The sequence below is a fragment of the Mastigoproctus giganteus genome, chromosome 7, assembly GCF_048544385.1.
Source record: "Mastigoproctus giganteus isolate SK-2022 chromosome 7, ASM4854438v1, whole genome shotgun sequence".
Lineage (NCBI taxonomy): Eukaryota > Metazoa > Arthropoda > Arachnida > Uropygi > Thelyphonidae > Mastigoproctus > Mastigoproctus giganteus.
This window is the reverse complement of record NC_143581.1, coordinates 80,902,240-80,916,323: the sequence shown is the minus strand read 5'-3', so window position 1 is coordinate 80,916,323 and position 14,084 is coordinate 80,902,240. Positions and strand designations below refer to the sequence as shown.

Sequence of the window (14,084 nt, the reverse complement as noted above, 5' to 3'; positions counted from 1 at the left end):
TAGTTATTAAAAATCTAGTTATTGTCTCTACTGGATGTGCTGTATTATTATTATTGTATTACCTTCAAAAAGAGTTTCCTGATATTCCACTACCTTGAATAAGTAATGCTTAACCAGTGAAGAAGACTACTGTTACTTATTCTCAGTGGATACCACCACTTAGATAGCCGTTTCCATGCTGTTTGAACTCTCTGCCTTTGATAAAAATGATATTATTTTACCATTTTCGGTAATTCCCTACATATAAACATGATGCTAAAGCAATAACCTGTTACGTCTAGTGAATTTTCCATAAGTTGAGGCTTTAGCCCTAAATATTTTCAGTCTATGCTGTTGTACCCCATCTGGCATCTCTCACATTGTGAAGTTATACTTCATAACTGGGTTGCCACTATTGCAACACCTGGGTACCTACCCACGTGCCAATGAGACGGTAGATAGGAAAAAGTATTGCCTTTTCCTGCAGGCAATACTTTTTCAGTAGGCTTCAGATATAAGCAGTAACTTAGATATCATAAAAATTTTCCAAACTCTGGGAAAATAATTAAAAACATAGTAAATGAAGTAATAATAATTTACATTCACAGTACCTTGGAATTAATAATAATGAGTCTTGTAAGAAAAAGTTTCACATTTCTGTAAACAGCTGAATCTCTTAATTTCTCACATATGAAAGCAAGCCATTTTGGAGGTTCTGGTAAAGTCTAAGAGAAGAATAAAATATAGAATTAGAGTGGAATGATTTACAATATACTTAATGACAATCAAAGACATATCAAATTTGAATAAGACTGTTAAAATTACTTTTCTAACATTCTTTAAATTTAAATTAAATTTAAATATGATTTCATTAAATATAATTAAATTTAATTTAATCATATCAAATATTAAATATTCATTAAATATAATTAAATTTAATTTAATTATATTTAATGAATATTTAATATTTGATATGATTAAATTAAATCTAATGATATAATTAAATTAAATTTAATCTTAAATCATACAAAGGTAGTTTTCTTATTTTTCTTATTCTTTATGTATGTAACATCTGTTTAGCAAAAGATTAATTTCCACTGTTTGGTTCTTGCTGTATTTGATATAATTTGTTATTTGTTTGGTTTTTCCAGGTTTTATTCCATCTATTTTTGCAGATTTTTCTAATAACAGAGATGAAATCATATAGGATACCTAGTGGTTTATTAAAAAAGCATTTGATGGTTTTTTTTCAGTTTGGTCAGCCTGCTCACTGCCTGAAATTCCAGAAAGTCCCAGAATCAAGCAGAACCTAACTAATCATTGCTTATCCCTAAGATGAGTAAATTGAAACAAATCTCTTTTATATGTGGTGGGAACAGTTATCTTCTCACCAAAAGGTATATATGGCACTTGAAGAGTCTGCAAAGATGATATTTTTGTAAGAGATGTATCAATGTGTGCTTTAATGCTAGCAACAGGGCAAACAGTTTAGCAGTACACATACTGCATTCTACTGGAAAGGACCAAAAAAACTATATCATTTAGCAAGGCTATTGCAGCTCCCACATGTCTGCCTGTTTTAAAGCCATCACTATACAGGTGCATGTAGTTGGAGTATTGCATTAATTATGCAGAGTGTAACTGTGTGATATGTTGTTCTAAAATCTTTTCCCAGTACATGAGATCCATGTCACAGATAGGTAAGCGATTTCACATGATTGATGGGATATGGAATAATGTCAGAAGATTCCGTCCATGTTTATTTTCCATTCCAAAAGTCACCCTTTCATTTTGATATTTGCTAGTTTGCAAATTTTTTGGTTTTTTTTATATACAGTTATCCCCCCCTATTCGCGGGGGTTACGTTCCTGAAAAATGCCACGAATACCGAAAACGCGAATACTGAGTTATGGCTCTCATAGTAATAAAGGGGTTCCGTTCCAAAGTATGAAATATATAAGAAAAACTAGTCTAAAATTTTGTCTATGTATGTATTATATGTACCTTCATAATATGACTATGTACATAGGCAGCACATAGTGAAATGCAAGCATATGGCATTGAAATGAAAATAAGAAACAATTTAATATTAAATATAATATTTATTAGAAATTTCAAACAAATCTTTCAAACCCTTTGCTAGCTAAAACTTATCCCGCAGGTGTTATCACAAGTTTTGCTAAAGTGTTGTTGAAGGAGTTTTGCCTTTTCACGAATGATGAGTGAACTTAACGGAATTTTATTTTGAGTTCGGTCTTCTATCCACAGATTTAAAGCTTTTTCCATTTTTTCTATTTTAACATCACGAGTTAGAGCAAATTTTTGAAAAAATTAGCGCGTTTTCACGGACACTACGGCGGATTTTTTCTTCCGATTTCTTGATTAATCGTACCGTTGACTCATTGATTTTATAATGTTTTGCCACTGAGGAGACACTTTCACTATTAGAAATTTTGTTTAATAACTCAATTTTATTCGCTAATGTCATCATCTTCTTTGATCTTTTCATATTTCCCTTGTTATTCGTAGCCATATTTTTATGGCTACGAATACGGGTTAGAAAGAACTTGTCCACAATAAAGTCACTTTCTTCCGTTAACACACTCGAAAAAGTGTGTTTTACACTGCAAAACGGTAGATATGCAAAACGGTAGCATATCAATTTATAAATGGATAAATTTATTCAATTTATAAGCATATAAATTAAAAGCAAACGACGAAACCTTCCATGACAAGCGCATAACACATACTGAACAAGGATTAGGGAGAAACATCCACGCTCGCGATTTTGTCACCCCTCACCCACTGAGCGCTGTTTTGACCGGGGAAGATAATTTTAGCCACGCCCATGCTTTTTTATGGCGAAAAATGTTCACCGCACTTTAAAATTCACATTTTTTTAGGTTTCATTTCATGTTAAATCAGCGACCGCGAATACGCGAAACCGCGAATAGCGGGGGTTTACTGTATAACATTTCACTACTTGAAATATGCACATATTATCATGTTGCATGATTTTTTTTTTTTTTTTTTTTTTTTTTATGAAAACCCCAAACAAGAAAGGTATCAAAACCTATAGTACTTAGTACTATGCATGGGTTGAAGGAGAAGTATGGGGGGAGGGGAATGCCGGAAACTTTGCTCTAGAGACTAAACATGGGTTTCACCATTTCAAGCCTCCAATAAGCAAAGTGGTGGTATTTCAAAGTTGGGAAAGTGTTAAATTTTTACAGCATAATACAGAAGAACTTGTGTGCAAAGACTAAGAGGAGGTTCATAGATTTTGGCACAAACTTTTACTGGTGATGCTCAAAAGGCACCTGAGGCAATGCATAAAGTGCTACAATGGATAGGATCACACCACTTTTAATAAACTATTTCTAGCAGGTATGAAGAGATATAGCCCAACATCTAGATCGTGGACCAGTATACGTGTAATAATGAAAAGCGAGCTACACTCCATTTCATGGAAGATTGTGGCTTGATAATATTTAATTTCTTTAGACAGAGAGTGGTAATCAATGGACACTGCTCTTCGTGGATTAATGTTATTAGTATAGTCCCCTCAGGGTTCAGTGTTGGGTCCATTCTTGTTTTCTGTATTCATCAATGACATTGATGATGGAATATCAGGCTTAATGTCCAAGTTTGCAGACGATACAAAGGTTGGCAGGGTTGTTAATGACACTAATGACAGTACACTGCTGCAAAAGGATGTAGAAAAGTTGAGCAGAGAGGTGGCAACTGAAGTTTAACATTGACATATGTAAAGTACTGCATATGGGAAGCAGTAACCCCAGAGTAACATATCGACTGTGTGGTACTAAACTGACAGTGGTAGAGAGTGAAAAAAACCTGGGGGTAATTGTGCAGGCAGATATGAAGTTTTCTGAGCAGTGCAGACGGTCTGCAAGAGTAGCTCATGGTGTCTTGTCAATGATATACAGGAATTTTTCTAGCAGGGATAAGGAGGTGATTATCCCCTTGTATAAGGCAATGGTCAGGCCACACCTGAGACCTGTATATAGGTCTGGAAGCCTCATTTTAAGAAGGATGTAGAGCTGTAGGAACGAGTACAGAGAACGGCAACAAAATTAGTGAATGGAACAAAGGGTTGCTATTACGAAGAAAGGCTAAAGTTTTGCAAATTACAGTGTCTGGAGACTAGGTACCTGTGGGGTGATCTGATTGAGGTGTATAAAGCCTTGAGAGGTTTCAGCATGCTCAATGCTGATGGGATTCTTCCTCTTGCTCAGAATAATTGCCTGAGAGTTTATAGTTAGTTAGTTAGTTAGTTAGTTATTTGGTTTTTAGGAGCATTAGCAACCAAGGCCATATTGCTCCGGGATATGCGGTGGTCATTCTCTGACCTTTCCACATCCTCTGTATTTGGTGGTGACGGGCTCGAACTCCAGTCTAATCAAGAAGCGTGTGCTATGCACTGCTGCTCCTTCCCACCTGGCTACGGAGGCGCCCTGAGAGTGTATAAATTCAAATCGAGTAAAGACAGATGTGCAGAAGTTTGCCTTTAGTCAGTGGGTGGTTGATTGCTGGAACAAACTTCCATTTGTCATTGTAGAACTTGATAGCTTAAGCCGATTCAAGGCAGAACTAGACAAACATTTGGAGCAAGTGGATTGGTGAAATGAAAAGAGTCTGGGTTTTTTTTTTTTTTTTTGGCTGATGTTAAATAAGCTTGCTTTCTTGCATCATTTGCCCTTGCTAATGCTAAGACTGAGGCAGTCTGGAGGGTGTACCCATAAGTAAATTTCAGCCCACTCATGATTCCGATAATCTGCTTTTAATAATATAAGAAAAAACTAATCAATACATCGTTATCAACTTCTACTGCCACAACCAATAACATGATACCATCTGTTTACCGAGAATACAGGGAAAAGCTGTGATACCGGGAAATGCTTTTGACAGGTAAACGTTTCCCATGGTTCTCGTGTTGGCTTTCTTTACCTTAGCCGAGATTTATATAGTCAGAAGCTGTTCAGAGAAAAAATACTCATGATTTTATGTCAAGAAAAGTAGATGACAGAATTACATTCACCAAAGCATTGTTGTGGATGGTCACGGGAACAGCCAAATCTTTATTCTGGTTTAAAAAACAGTTGAAATTAACTATGTTTTCTCCTCCAGACAGGACAATTATCTTAAAATTAGCATTCAGAACTGGTGGTAGATGACTATGTTGCACCTGTACAGTGATTTCCACCTACCACAAGCTAGTAAGTGGAATGCACTGTACTATCATCAAAAAAACTATGGACAGAATTTTCAGTCTTTTATAGAGGAGGAAAAAAGTAGGAAAAAGAACAGAAACTTAGGAAAGTGTTATGCATAAGTTGAAAAATTAAAGAGGGTGGGAGAGAAAGAGAAAAAAAAACAGTCAGGTAAGTACAAAGGACAATAACCGAAAAGAGAGATTTGTCACTTGAAATGAATTCACTAAATATGAGCAAATTTCGATGCAAAATACCTGAGAGATAACAGGATGCATAGAGACTACATATTCACATGAACTCTAGAGTACCAACTTTAAGAACAAACAGAAAAATGCCGTAAGAATCCAGAGATCTTACTGGCACCAAGCCTCTAAAATTCTTTTAACTTATAGTTTCATCAAATGCAATATATATATTTGATGCTCTTTGTGATTCCTTAAAAGCACCTCAGGTAAAAGAAGGGCCTACAAAAATATAATAGAGGAGGTAATGGCAGGTTTGAGTTTTGGGATAGTTGTCCAACCTGCAAAATTTTGAGTTCTTTGTATTCGGAATAAGAGTTGTTGTAGTTGGAGAAGTACAGGCAGAATTCCCAGCAAAAAAGTGGCAACACTTAAGAATCTCAAATTTGAAGGCTGAAAGCCAATCATAGTGGATTGTATATCTGATGACTCTGCAGATGAATGGAGGATGGGGTACATGAAATACTGAATGAAGAATGCTTCCTAATTTTCTCTCCTTGGGTGATATGCATTTATGTTGGCTAACTGTATGTTGGAAAGGTCAAAAATGTGGGCTTCTCCAAAGTGGTGCTCTGCCATTTCTTAGGTTGTGTATTGCTCAAAAAAATGTGGTGTTTGTTCTTCTACATAAGTTTCCCAATGTACACATAATACTGGCAGTCAATTTTGTACAACAAACCCTCTAATTTCAATAAAAGATTCTAAAAAATATCTTTTTCCACTTGACAAATAGATTTTTATGACAGGATCATAAATGTGATTTCTGTCTTTATCTTTTTTATAGATTCTTGAATGAATTTATTTATCAAGCAAAAAATACCTGACAAACAGATTTTAATTAGGATTGCAATTAATAACACCAAATGATGCAAGAAAGCAAGCTAATATAGCATAGACAAAAAGATAATAATAATAAATAAATAACAAAAATAAAAATTCCATTTCACCATTACATTCCCTCCACATTTGTCTAGAATTTACTTTATTTACTTACACTTTCACAAAAACATATGGAAATGTGTTGCAGCAAAGAGTTTTCTATATATAAAGTTTTCTGAGCAGTGCAGATGGTCTGCAAGAGTAGCTTATGGTGTCTTGTCAATGATATATACAGGAATTTTTCTAGCAGGGATGAGGATTGTTGTTTGGTTTTTAGGAGCATTAGCAACTAAGGCCAGATTGCTCCGGGATATGCGGTGGTTATTCCCTGACCTTTCTGCATCCTCCGTATTTGGTAGTGACGGGCTCGAACCCTGGTCTAATCAAGAAGCGTGTGCTACGCACTGCTGCTCCTTCCCACCTGGCTACGGAGGCGCCCAGGGATGAGGAGGTGATTATCCCCTTGTATAAGGCAATGGTCAGGCCACATCTTGAATACTGTATACAGGTCTGGAGGCCTCATTTTAGGAAGGATGTAGGGCTGCTGGAGCAAGAGCAGAGAAGGGCAACAAGATTAGTGAATGGAACAAAAGGTTGCTCTTACAAAGAAAGGCTTAAGTTTTGAAATTAGTGTCTGGAGACTAGGCACCTGTGATGGGGATCTGATTGAGGTGTATAAAGCCTTAAATGGTTTGAGCTTGCTCAATTCTGATGGCATTCTTCCTCTTGCTCAGAATAATTGACTGAGAGGGCATAAATTCAAATTGAGGAAAGACAGTTGTAGGATAGATATGCAGAAGTTTGCCTTTAGCCAGCGTGTGGTTGATTTCTGGAACAAACTTCTATTTGTCATTGTAGAAGTTGGTAGCTTAAACAGATTCAAGGCAGAACTGGACAAACATTTGGAGCAAGTCAATGGGTGAAATGAGAAGGGTCTGTGTGTTGTTTTTTTTATCTTTTTTTTTTGACTGATGCTATATAAGCTTGCTTTCTTACATCACGTGCCTTTACTAATGCTAACATACACATGTTGACTAAACACAAACTTCTGCACAACTATTCTGCAACCATTCCTTCTCAATTTTAATTTATGCTCCTCATGAGTGTAATTGAGTAAGAGGAAGCATCCCATCAGTATCAAGCCCGCTCAATCTTTTCAAAGCATTAACCACCTCAATCAAATTACTGTGCAGGAGCCTAGTCTCAAGGTACTGCAATTTGCCTTGCAAAGAACTAAAGACTTTCTTTGCAAGAGCACACTTTTGTTTCCCTTACCAATCTTGTTGCCCTTTTCTGTACCCATTCCAGTAGAGCAACATACTTACTAAACTGACCTGTATGCAGTATACAAAAAGTCATCTGACCATTGCTTTATGCAATGGTCAGGTGACTCCTTATTGCCTCCTTATCCCTGCTACCAAAATTGCCATAAAACTTTTACAAAATTCCATGAGCTGTCCTGGCAGCCTGTCCACACTGCTCAGATCTGAGTGCACAATAACCTCCAGATCTTTTTCATTTCCCACTACACCGAGTGTAGTATCACAATTAGCACTCTGGGGTAACTGCTACCCATAGGAAATACGTTTCATTTGTCAATGTTAAACTTCAACTGCCATTTCTCAGCCCATCTGGCTAATTTTTCTAGATCTTGTTGCAGTAGCAAAGTGTTGTTACTGCCACCTTTCTATCACCCTGCCAACCTTTCTATCATCTGCAAATTTGGATATTAAGCCTGATATGCCTTCATCAATAACATTAATAAATAGAGAAAACAACAGGATCAACACAAAACCCCGGGGGGGGGGGGAGACTCCACTAATAATGTCCACCAATAACCTTCTTCCATTCAACCATCCTTTTATCCATAGTGGTAACTTACCTTTAAGACCACACTGCTGAAATTTGTACAGTAGACATTTATGTGCAATAGCATCCAAAGCCTTCTTGAAATCCAAATATATGATGCCAAAGCCATTGTTTGCATCAGTTCCTTGGTCAATATATCATAATATCCAATCAGATTAGTCAGACAAGACCACCCCATAACAAATCCATGCTGTGACTAGAGTATAATTGCATAAACTGCCTAGATGGTCCTGCATTACTTCTTTAACCAGTCACTGCATTTTTTTCCCATGAACAGAAGTTAAGCTAAAGCGTCTGTAATTAGTCACATCAGGGGAGGTACCCTAGTGTTGCAATCATGCCAACCCAGTTGTGAAGTGATTCCACAATATGAGCTAACTATGGTGTATTTACAGCGATATTTTATAGTTAATTCACACTCATATCTTATTATACATTGCGCATTTATATTTTTATTACAGTATTATTCTGTACACCTTTTGGCATCTGTCATGTTGTGGAATCATTTCACAACTGGGTTGGGAAGTGATTATAAAAAGCATATAAATTTGTAGGTGGTAGATGACTTTCATCAACCGGTGAAATACCACCACTTTGCTTATTGGAGGCTTGAAGTGGTGAAACCCATGTTTAGTCTCTACAGCAAAGTTTCCAGCATCCCCCTCCCCCCATACTTCTCCTTCAACCCATGCACGATACTAAGTACTATAGGTTTTGATACCTTTCGTGTTTGGGGTTTTCTTAATAAAAAAAAAAAAAAAAAAAATCACTTATGATAACTATAACTGAATGAAAATGAGGGTAAAACTGATACGAGGATGGATATACCGACCATAAAAGTCTCCAATACTCTTTTGTTTCTCACTAAACTCCATCAAACAAGCCAGTCCCCACACACTTTTTAAATCTCTGGCCTCCACAGAGTTCTGTGTCACTTACAAAGAATAAAATGCAGAGATGGGGGAAATCCCCCCTCCACGGTGCTGTCAGACAACTAACACTTTACACTCCATCAAAGTACCCATTTCAAACACCCAACACTTTAGACATTCCAAACTGTCTGCCAGTATTTAAACCAACAGCTAAGGCTTTTGAATTGCATCACCCTCCCCTTACTTATTTCTTTCACCTCAGTTTCTTTGAGATCTTCAAATACCTCTGATCACATATCATATGATATACTTGCAATTCTCTGCAACTTTTCTGCATCAAGCAACAACTTCCCCCAGAACACATTCCAAGTCAATGGTTTAACTTCATGTGGAGATTCCTTTATATTTATTATACAATCAGTAGTGTAGTACTTTTTCCAAAAATCACTCACTCACTGACATAGAGAAACTGCTATACATCTGGTCATGCAGAGGTTTAGAAGGTGTAATTTAATTTGAATCCTATTTAGCATTAGTAGAGGCATACGATGCAAGAAAGCAAACTTATCCAGTATCAGCAAAAAAAAAAAAAAAAAAAAAACCCTCCCATTTCACCCCCCCAATCGTTCCAAATGCCTGTCCACCTCAGCCATAAATTTATTTAGGCTATTAGCTTCCACAACAAAAGATGGAAGCCTATTCCACCAATCAACTACCCACTGGCTATGGATAAAAGGCAAATTTCTCCACATAAATTCTACAATTATCTTTCCTCAATTTGAAACTGTTCCCGCTCAGGTTCTTAGTCTGAGCAAGATGAAGAATCCCATCAGCATTCAGCTTTCTCAACCCATTCAAGGTGTTACACACCTCAATCAGATCACTTTGCAGGTGCCTACTCTTCATACACTGCAATAGGCAGAACTTAACCCTTTCTTGGTAAGAGCACCCCTTTGTTCCCCTCACCAATGTTGCTGCCTATCTTTGTACTCATTCTAGCAACTCTACATCCTTTCTAAAATGAAGCCTCCAGACCTGTACACAGTATTCTAGGTGTGGCCTGACTATTGCCTTGTATAACAGGATGATCACCTCCCTGTCCCTGCTAACAAAATTATTATATATCATTGACAAGGCTCCATGACCTGCCTTGGCAGCCCATCTGCACTGCTCAGCGAACTTCATATTAGACTGCACAATTACCCACACGACTTTTTCACTATCCACTTTCCTGAGTGTAGTACTACACAGTTAGTACGTTTCTCTTCGGTTATTGCTACCTATATGCAGTACTTTACATTTGCAATGTTCAACTTCAGTTGCAATTCTCAGCCATTTTCCCAACTTATCTAGATCCAGTTGAAGCAGCATACTGTCTTTACTGTCGTTAACAATCCTGCCAACATTTATATCATCTGCAAACTTGGACATTAAACCTGATATACCTTCATCAATATCATTGATAAATATACAAAACAATAATGGGCCCAACATCGAACCCTGGGGAACTACAAAAATAACATTGTCCACGAAGATCAGTGTCCGTTGATTACGACTCGCTGTCGTCTCCCACTCAACCATTGTAGCAACTTAATCATAATAATGCCATACCTCTCCAATTTGTACAGCAGTCTACCATGTGCAAAAGTATCAAAAGCTTTCTTGAAATCCAAGTATAGGATATCAAAATTATTTTTGGCATTCAGTTCCTTTGTGACCACATCATAGTATCCAATCAAATTGGTCAGACAAGATCTCCCTTTAACAAACCCATGCTGTGTCTTAAATATTACTGCAGTCTTGTCTAGATGATCCTACAATGCTTCTTTAATCAGTGATTCCATTATTTTCCCTGGAAAACAAGTTAAAATAACAGGTTTGCAGTTACTTGTGTCACCTTTTGAACACCCCTTGTGAATTGGTGATACATTTGCAACCTACAGTCCATGGGGACCTCCCCTCAGTACAAGGAATCTCTCATAATTATGGCTAAGGGTTTTCTTACTTCCTTTGCTGCCTCCTTTAATATAACTGGATAGATCCCATCCACCACAGGTGTTTTCCTTAGGTTTAACTTCAAAAATTTCTCCTCCACTTTGTTCTCAGTTATTACAAAATCACTTAGCCCCCTGTCAGCATTTGATAAACTTCTGGCACTCTCCTCATTGAATAACTCCTCATGTATGAATGTAGATGCAAAATACTCATTCAGTTTATCAGCTACTTGAGCACGATCATCAATAGTCAACCCATCTATGTTAAGTGGTCCAATCTGATTCATCCCATTCCTTCTAGAGTCCTCATAAGTAAAGAACTCTTTGCTGTTTTTCTTTGCATCCTTTGCCAAAGATTTCTCGTAATCTGCCTTCACCTGCCTAACCTCCTTTGTGACTTGATTATACCTGCCACAGGCTTCTGTGTCACCTTGACAAATGCAAAGTATTGCATATGGGTAGAAGTAACCCCAGAGAAACGTACCAACTGTGTGGTACTACACTTAAGGTGGTAGAAAATGAAAAAGACCTGGGAGTAATTGTGCAGTCAGATATGAAGTTTTCTGAGCAATGCAGACAGGCTGCCAGAGCATGTCATGGGGTTTTGTCAATGATATATAGGAATTTTGCTAGCAGGGAGATGGAGGTGATTGTCCCTCTGTATAAGGCAATGGTCAGGCCACGATCTGGAGGCCTCATTTTAGGAAGGATGTAGATTTACTTGAGCGTGTACAGAGAAGGGCAACAAGATTGGTGAGGGCAATGAAGGGATCCTCTTACCAAGAGAGGCTTAAGTTCTGCAAATTGCAGTGGCTGGAGACTAGGCACCTGCACGGTGATCTGATTGAGGTATATAAGGCCTTGAATGGGTTGAGCATGCTGAATTCTGATGGGATCCTTCCACTTGTTCAGATTACGAACCTAAGGGGGCATAAATTCAAATTAAGAAAAGACAGATGTAGAATAGATGTGAGGAAATTTGCCTTTAGCCAGCGGGTGGTTAATTGCTGGAACAAACTTCCATCTGTCATTGTGGAAGTTGACAGGTTAAATAAATTTAAGGAGGAACTGGACAGGCATTTGGAGGGAATGGTGTAATTTTTTTTTTTTTTTTTTTTTTTTTGGCTGATGCTACATAAGCTCATACACTTGCTTTCTTGCATCACATGCCACTACTACTACTACTACCACCTGATACTTTATATGCATCCTATACAATCTTCTCCTCTTCCAGGAGCCTCATTAATAAATGGGAAGCCCTCATTAATGGATGTGAATTAACTCACATCCATTTAGACCTAAAATTTGAACAGTATTTCTTAGTATTTAATAAAAAACCTAGTAGCCTCCAAAATTAAGTCCTTGAGGGCTTCCCATTTAGAATTCAACTTTGGTAACATCATCAGTTGATCCCACTGTACGGAATTTAATAACTGATTTGAGAACTCTGTAGTCACCTTTACGAAAGCAAAAGCCCTTCCCTTTAGCCTTGATGGTAGTTGCATCTTTAAGTAATTCCGACATCAATACATTGTGATTACTGTCACTCAGTGGTTCCTTTATCTGCAAATTCTTAATGCATGAATAATCACTACTGATAATCAGATCAAGAGTATTACTCCCTCTAGTTGCCTCTCGAACATGTTGCTCTAGAAAAGTCATTCAATAAATCCACAAAAGTCTTGCTATAGTGTGCGAGTGATTAACCCACAAGTTCCATTCAATATTTGGAAACTTAAAATCCCCCATTATAAGAGATTCTGATTTCCTGGCCACTATTTCTCTGCACAATTGCTCATTATACTCATCAGATTCATTAGGCCTATAACAAATACCTACTCTCATTTTTCCTTTCCCATTGCTTACTTCACACCAAACAGACTCAACACTACATTGTCCGCCAAAATTGGATGCACTTCCTTAGATTTTATGTTTCTTAACTAACAGAATAACCCTTCCTCCCTTTCTGTCCTGTCTATCCTTCCTGTATACATTGTACTCCCCAAATTCCAATTCTGTACCGATTATATCTGTGTGACACCACGTCTCTGATATCCCAACAATATCTGCCTTTGATGTCTTGGCTAGCACTTCAAGCTTATCAAATTTATTAACTATACTCCTGGGATTGGTGTACATGCAAGTATACATGCACCTGTTCCTAGTCTAAGTTACCCTAATACATCGCATTTTTTTTATTCCATGATAACTCCCAGCAGTCCTGGATATCTCCATTACCTTGCTTTCCGGGCTGCTCCTCATTCTAATAGAAGCAGTGCAAGAATCACTTTTCTCTCTGCCTGAGGCCACTGTTAACCTTTTAGTCTGTGTATAACGCACCGAATTGATCGACAATTAAGCACCGAATTGATCGACAAGGCTCTCATCATATACTCCCTCCTATAGTGTCTGGGCAGAATTGCAGACACTTTCACATTCAAACCTAACTCACAACTTTTTTTTAACATTCACCTATACTCGTTGAGTAAATCTGCAGATCTCTTACTCTTAATGTTATTAGTTCCAACGTGTTCAACGTCACCTTCTCTGCCCTTAAAAGATGATATCTTTTTTTTTTCTTTTTTTTTTTTATTATTATTATGAAAACCCTAAACACAATAGGTATTAGAACCTATAGTATTTAGTACTGTGCTTGGGTTGGAGATTGAGAAGATGAAAAAAGATATTTGTTGACATTAGACTTGAACTTCTGTAGACTGCAATTTTCAGGAAAGGCATATGAAGGAAGGTTGTCCCATAAAACAGCAGTTGAAAAGTTCTTATGTGAGTTTGAAGTTGAAAGAAATCGATGTTGGCTGGTGGTGGCATGTGTTCGGACTGTTTTGAAAGAGAGAGCTGGAATTATATAAGCCAATTCAGAAGAACAGTGCCCATGGAAGTATCTGTAGAAAAGGCATACAACAGAAACAGTATGCCTATAAGACAGCAAGTGGAGACACTCTGTCAGAGAGTAGTCATTAATTAACTTAACTGCCCTCTTCTGAATGGAATCTA

At 37.3% G+C, this 14,084-nt stretch overlaps 1 protein-coding gene across 1 annotated transcript in view; it reads right to left on the bottom strand.

Moving 5' to 3' along the window:
• LOC150083026 (DNA-dependent protein kinase catalytic subunit-like) overlaps positions 1-14,084 on the bottom strand; it is a 387,849-nt gene that overhangs the window by 102,268 nt on the left and 271,497 nt on the right. The window contains exon 17 of the mRNA XM_090378359.1: positions 591-704. Within this exon, the coding sequence (XP_090234485.1) occupies positions 591-704 (114 nt within the window). The remainder of the gene's footprint in view (positions 1-590; positions 705-14,084) is intronic.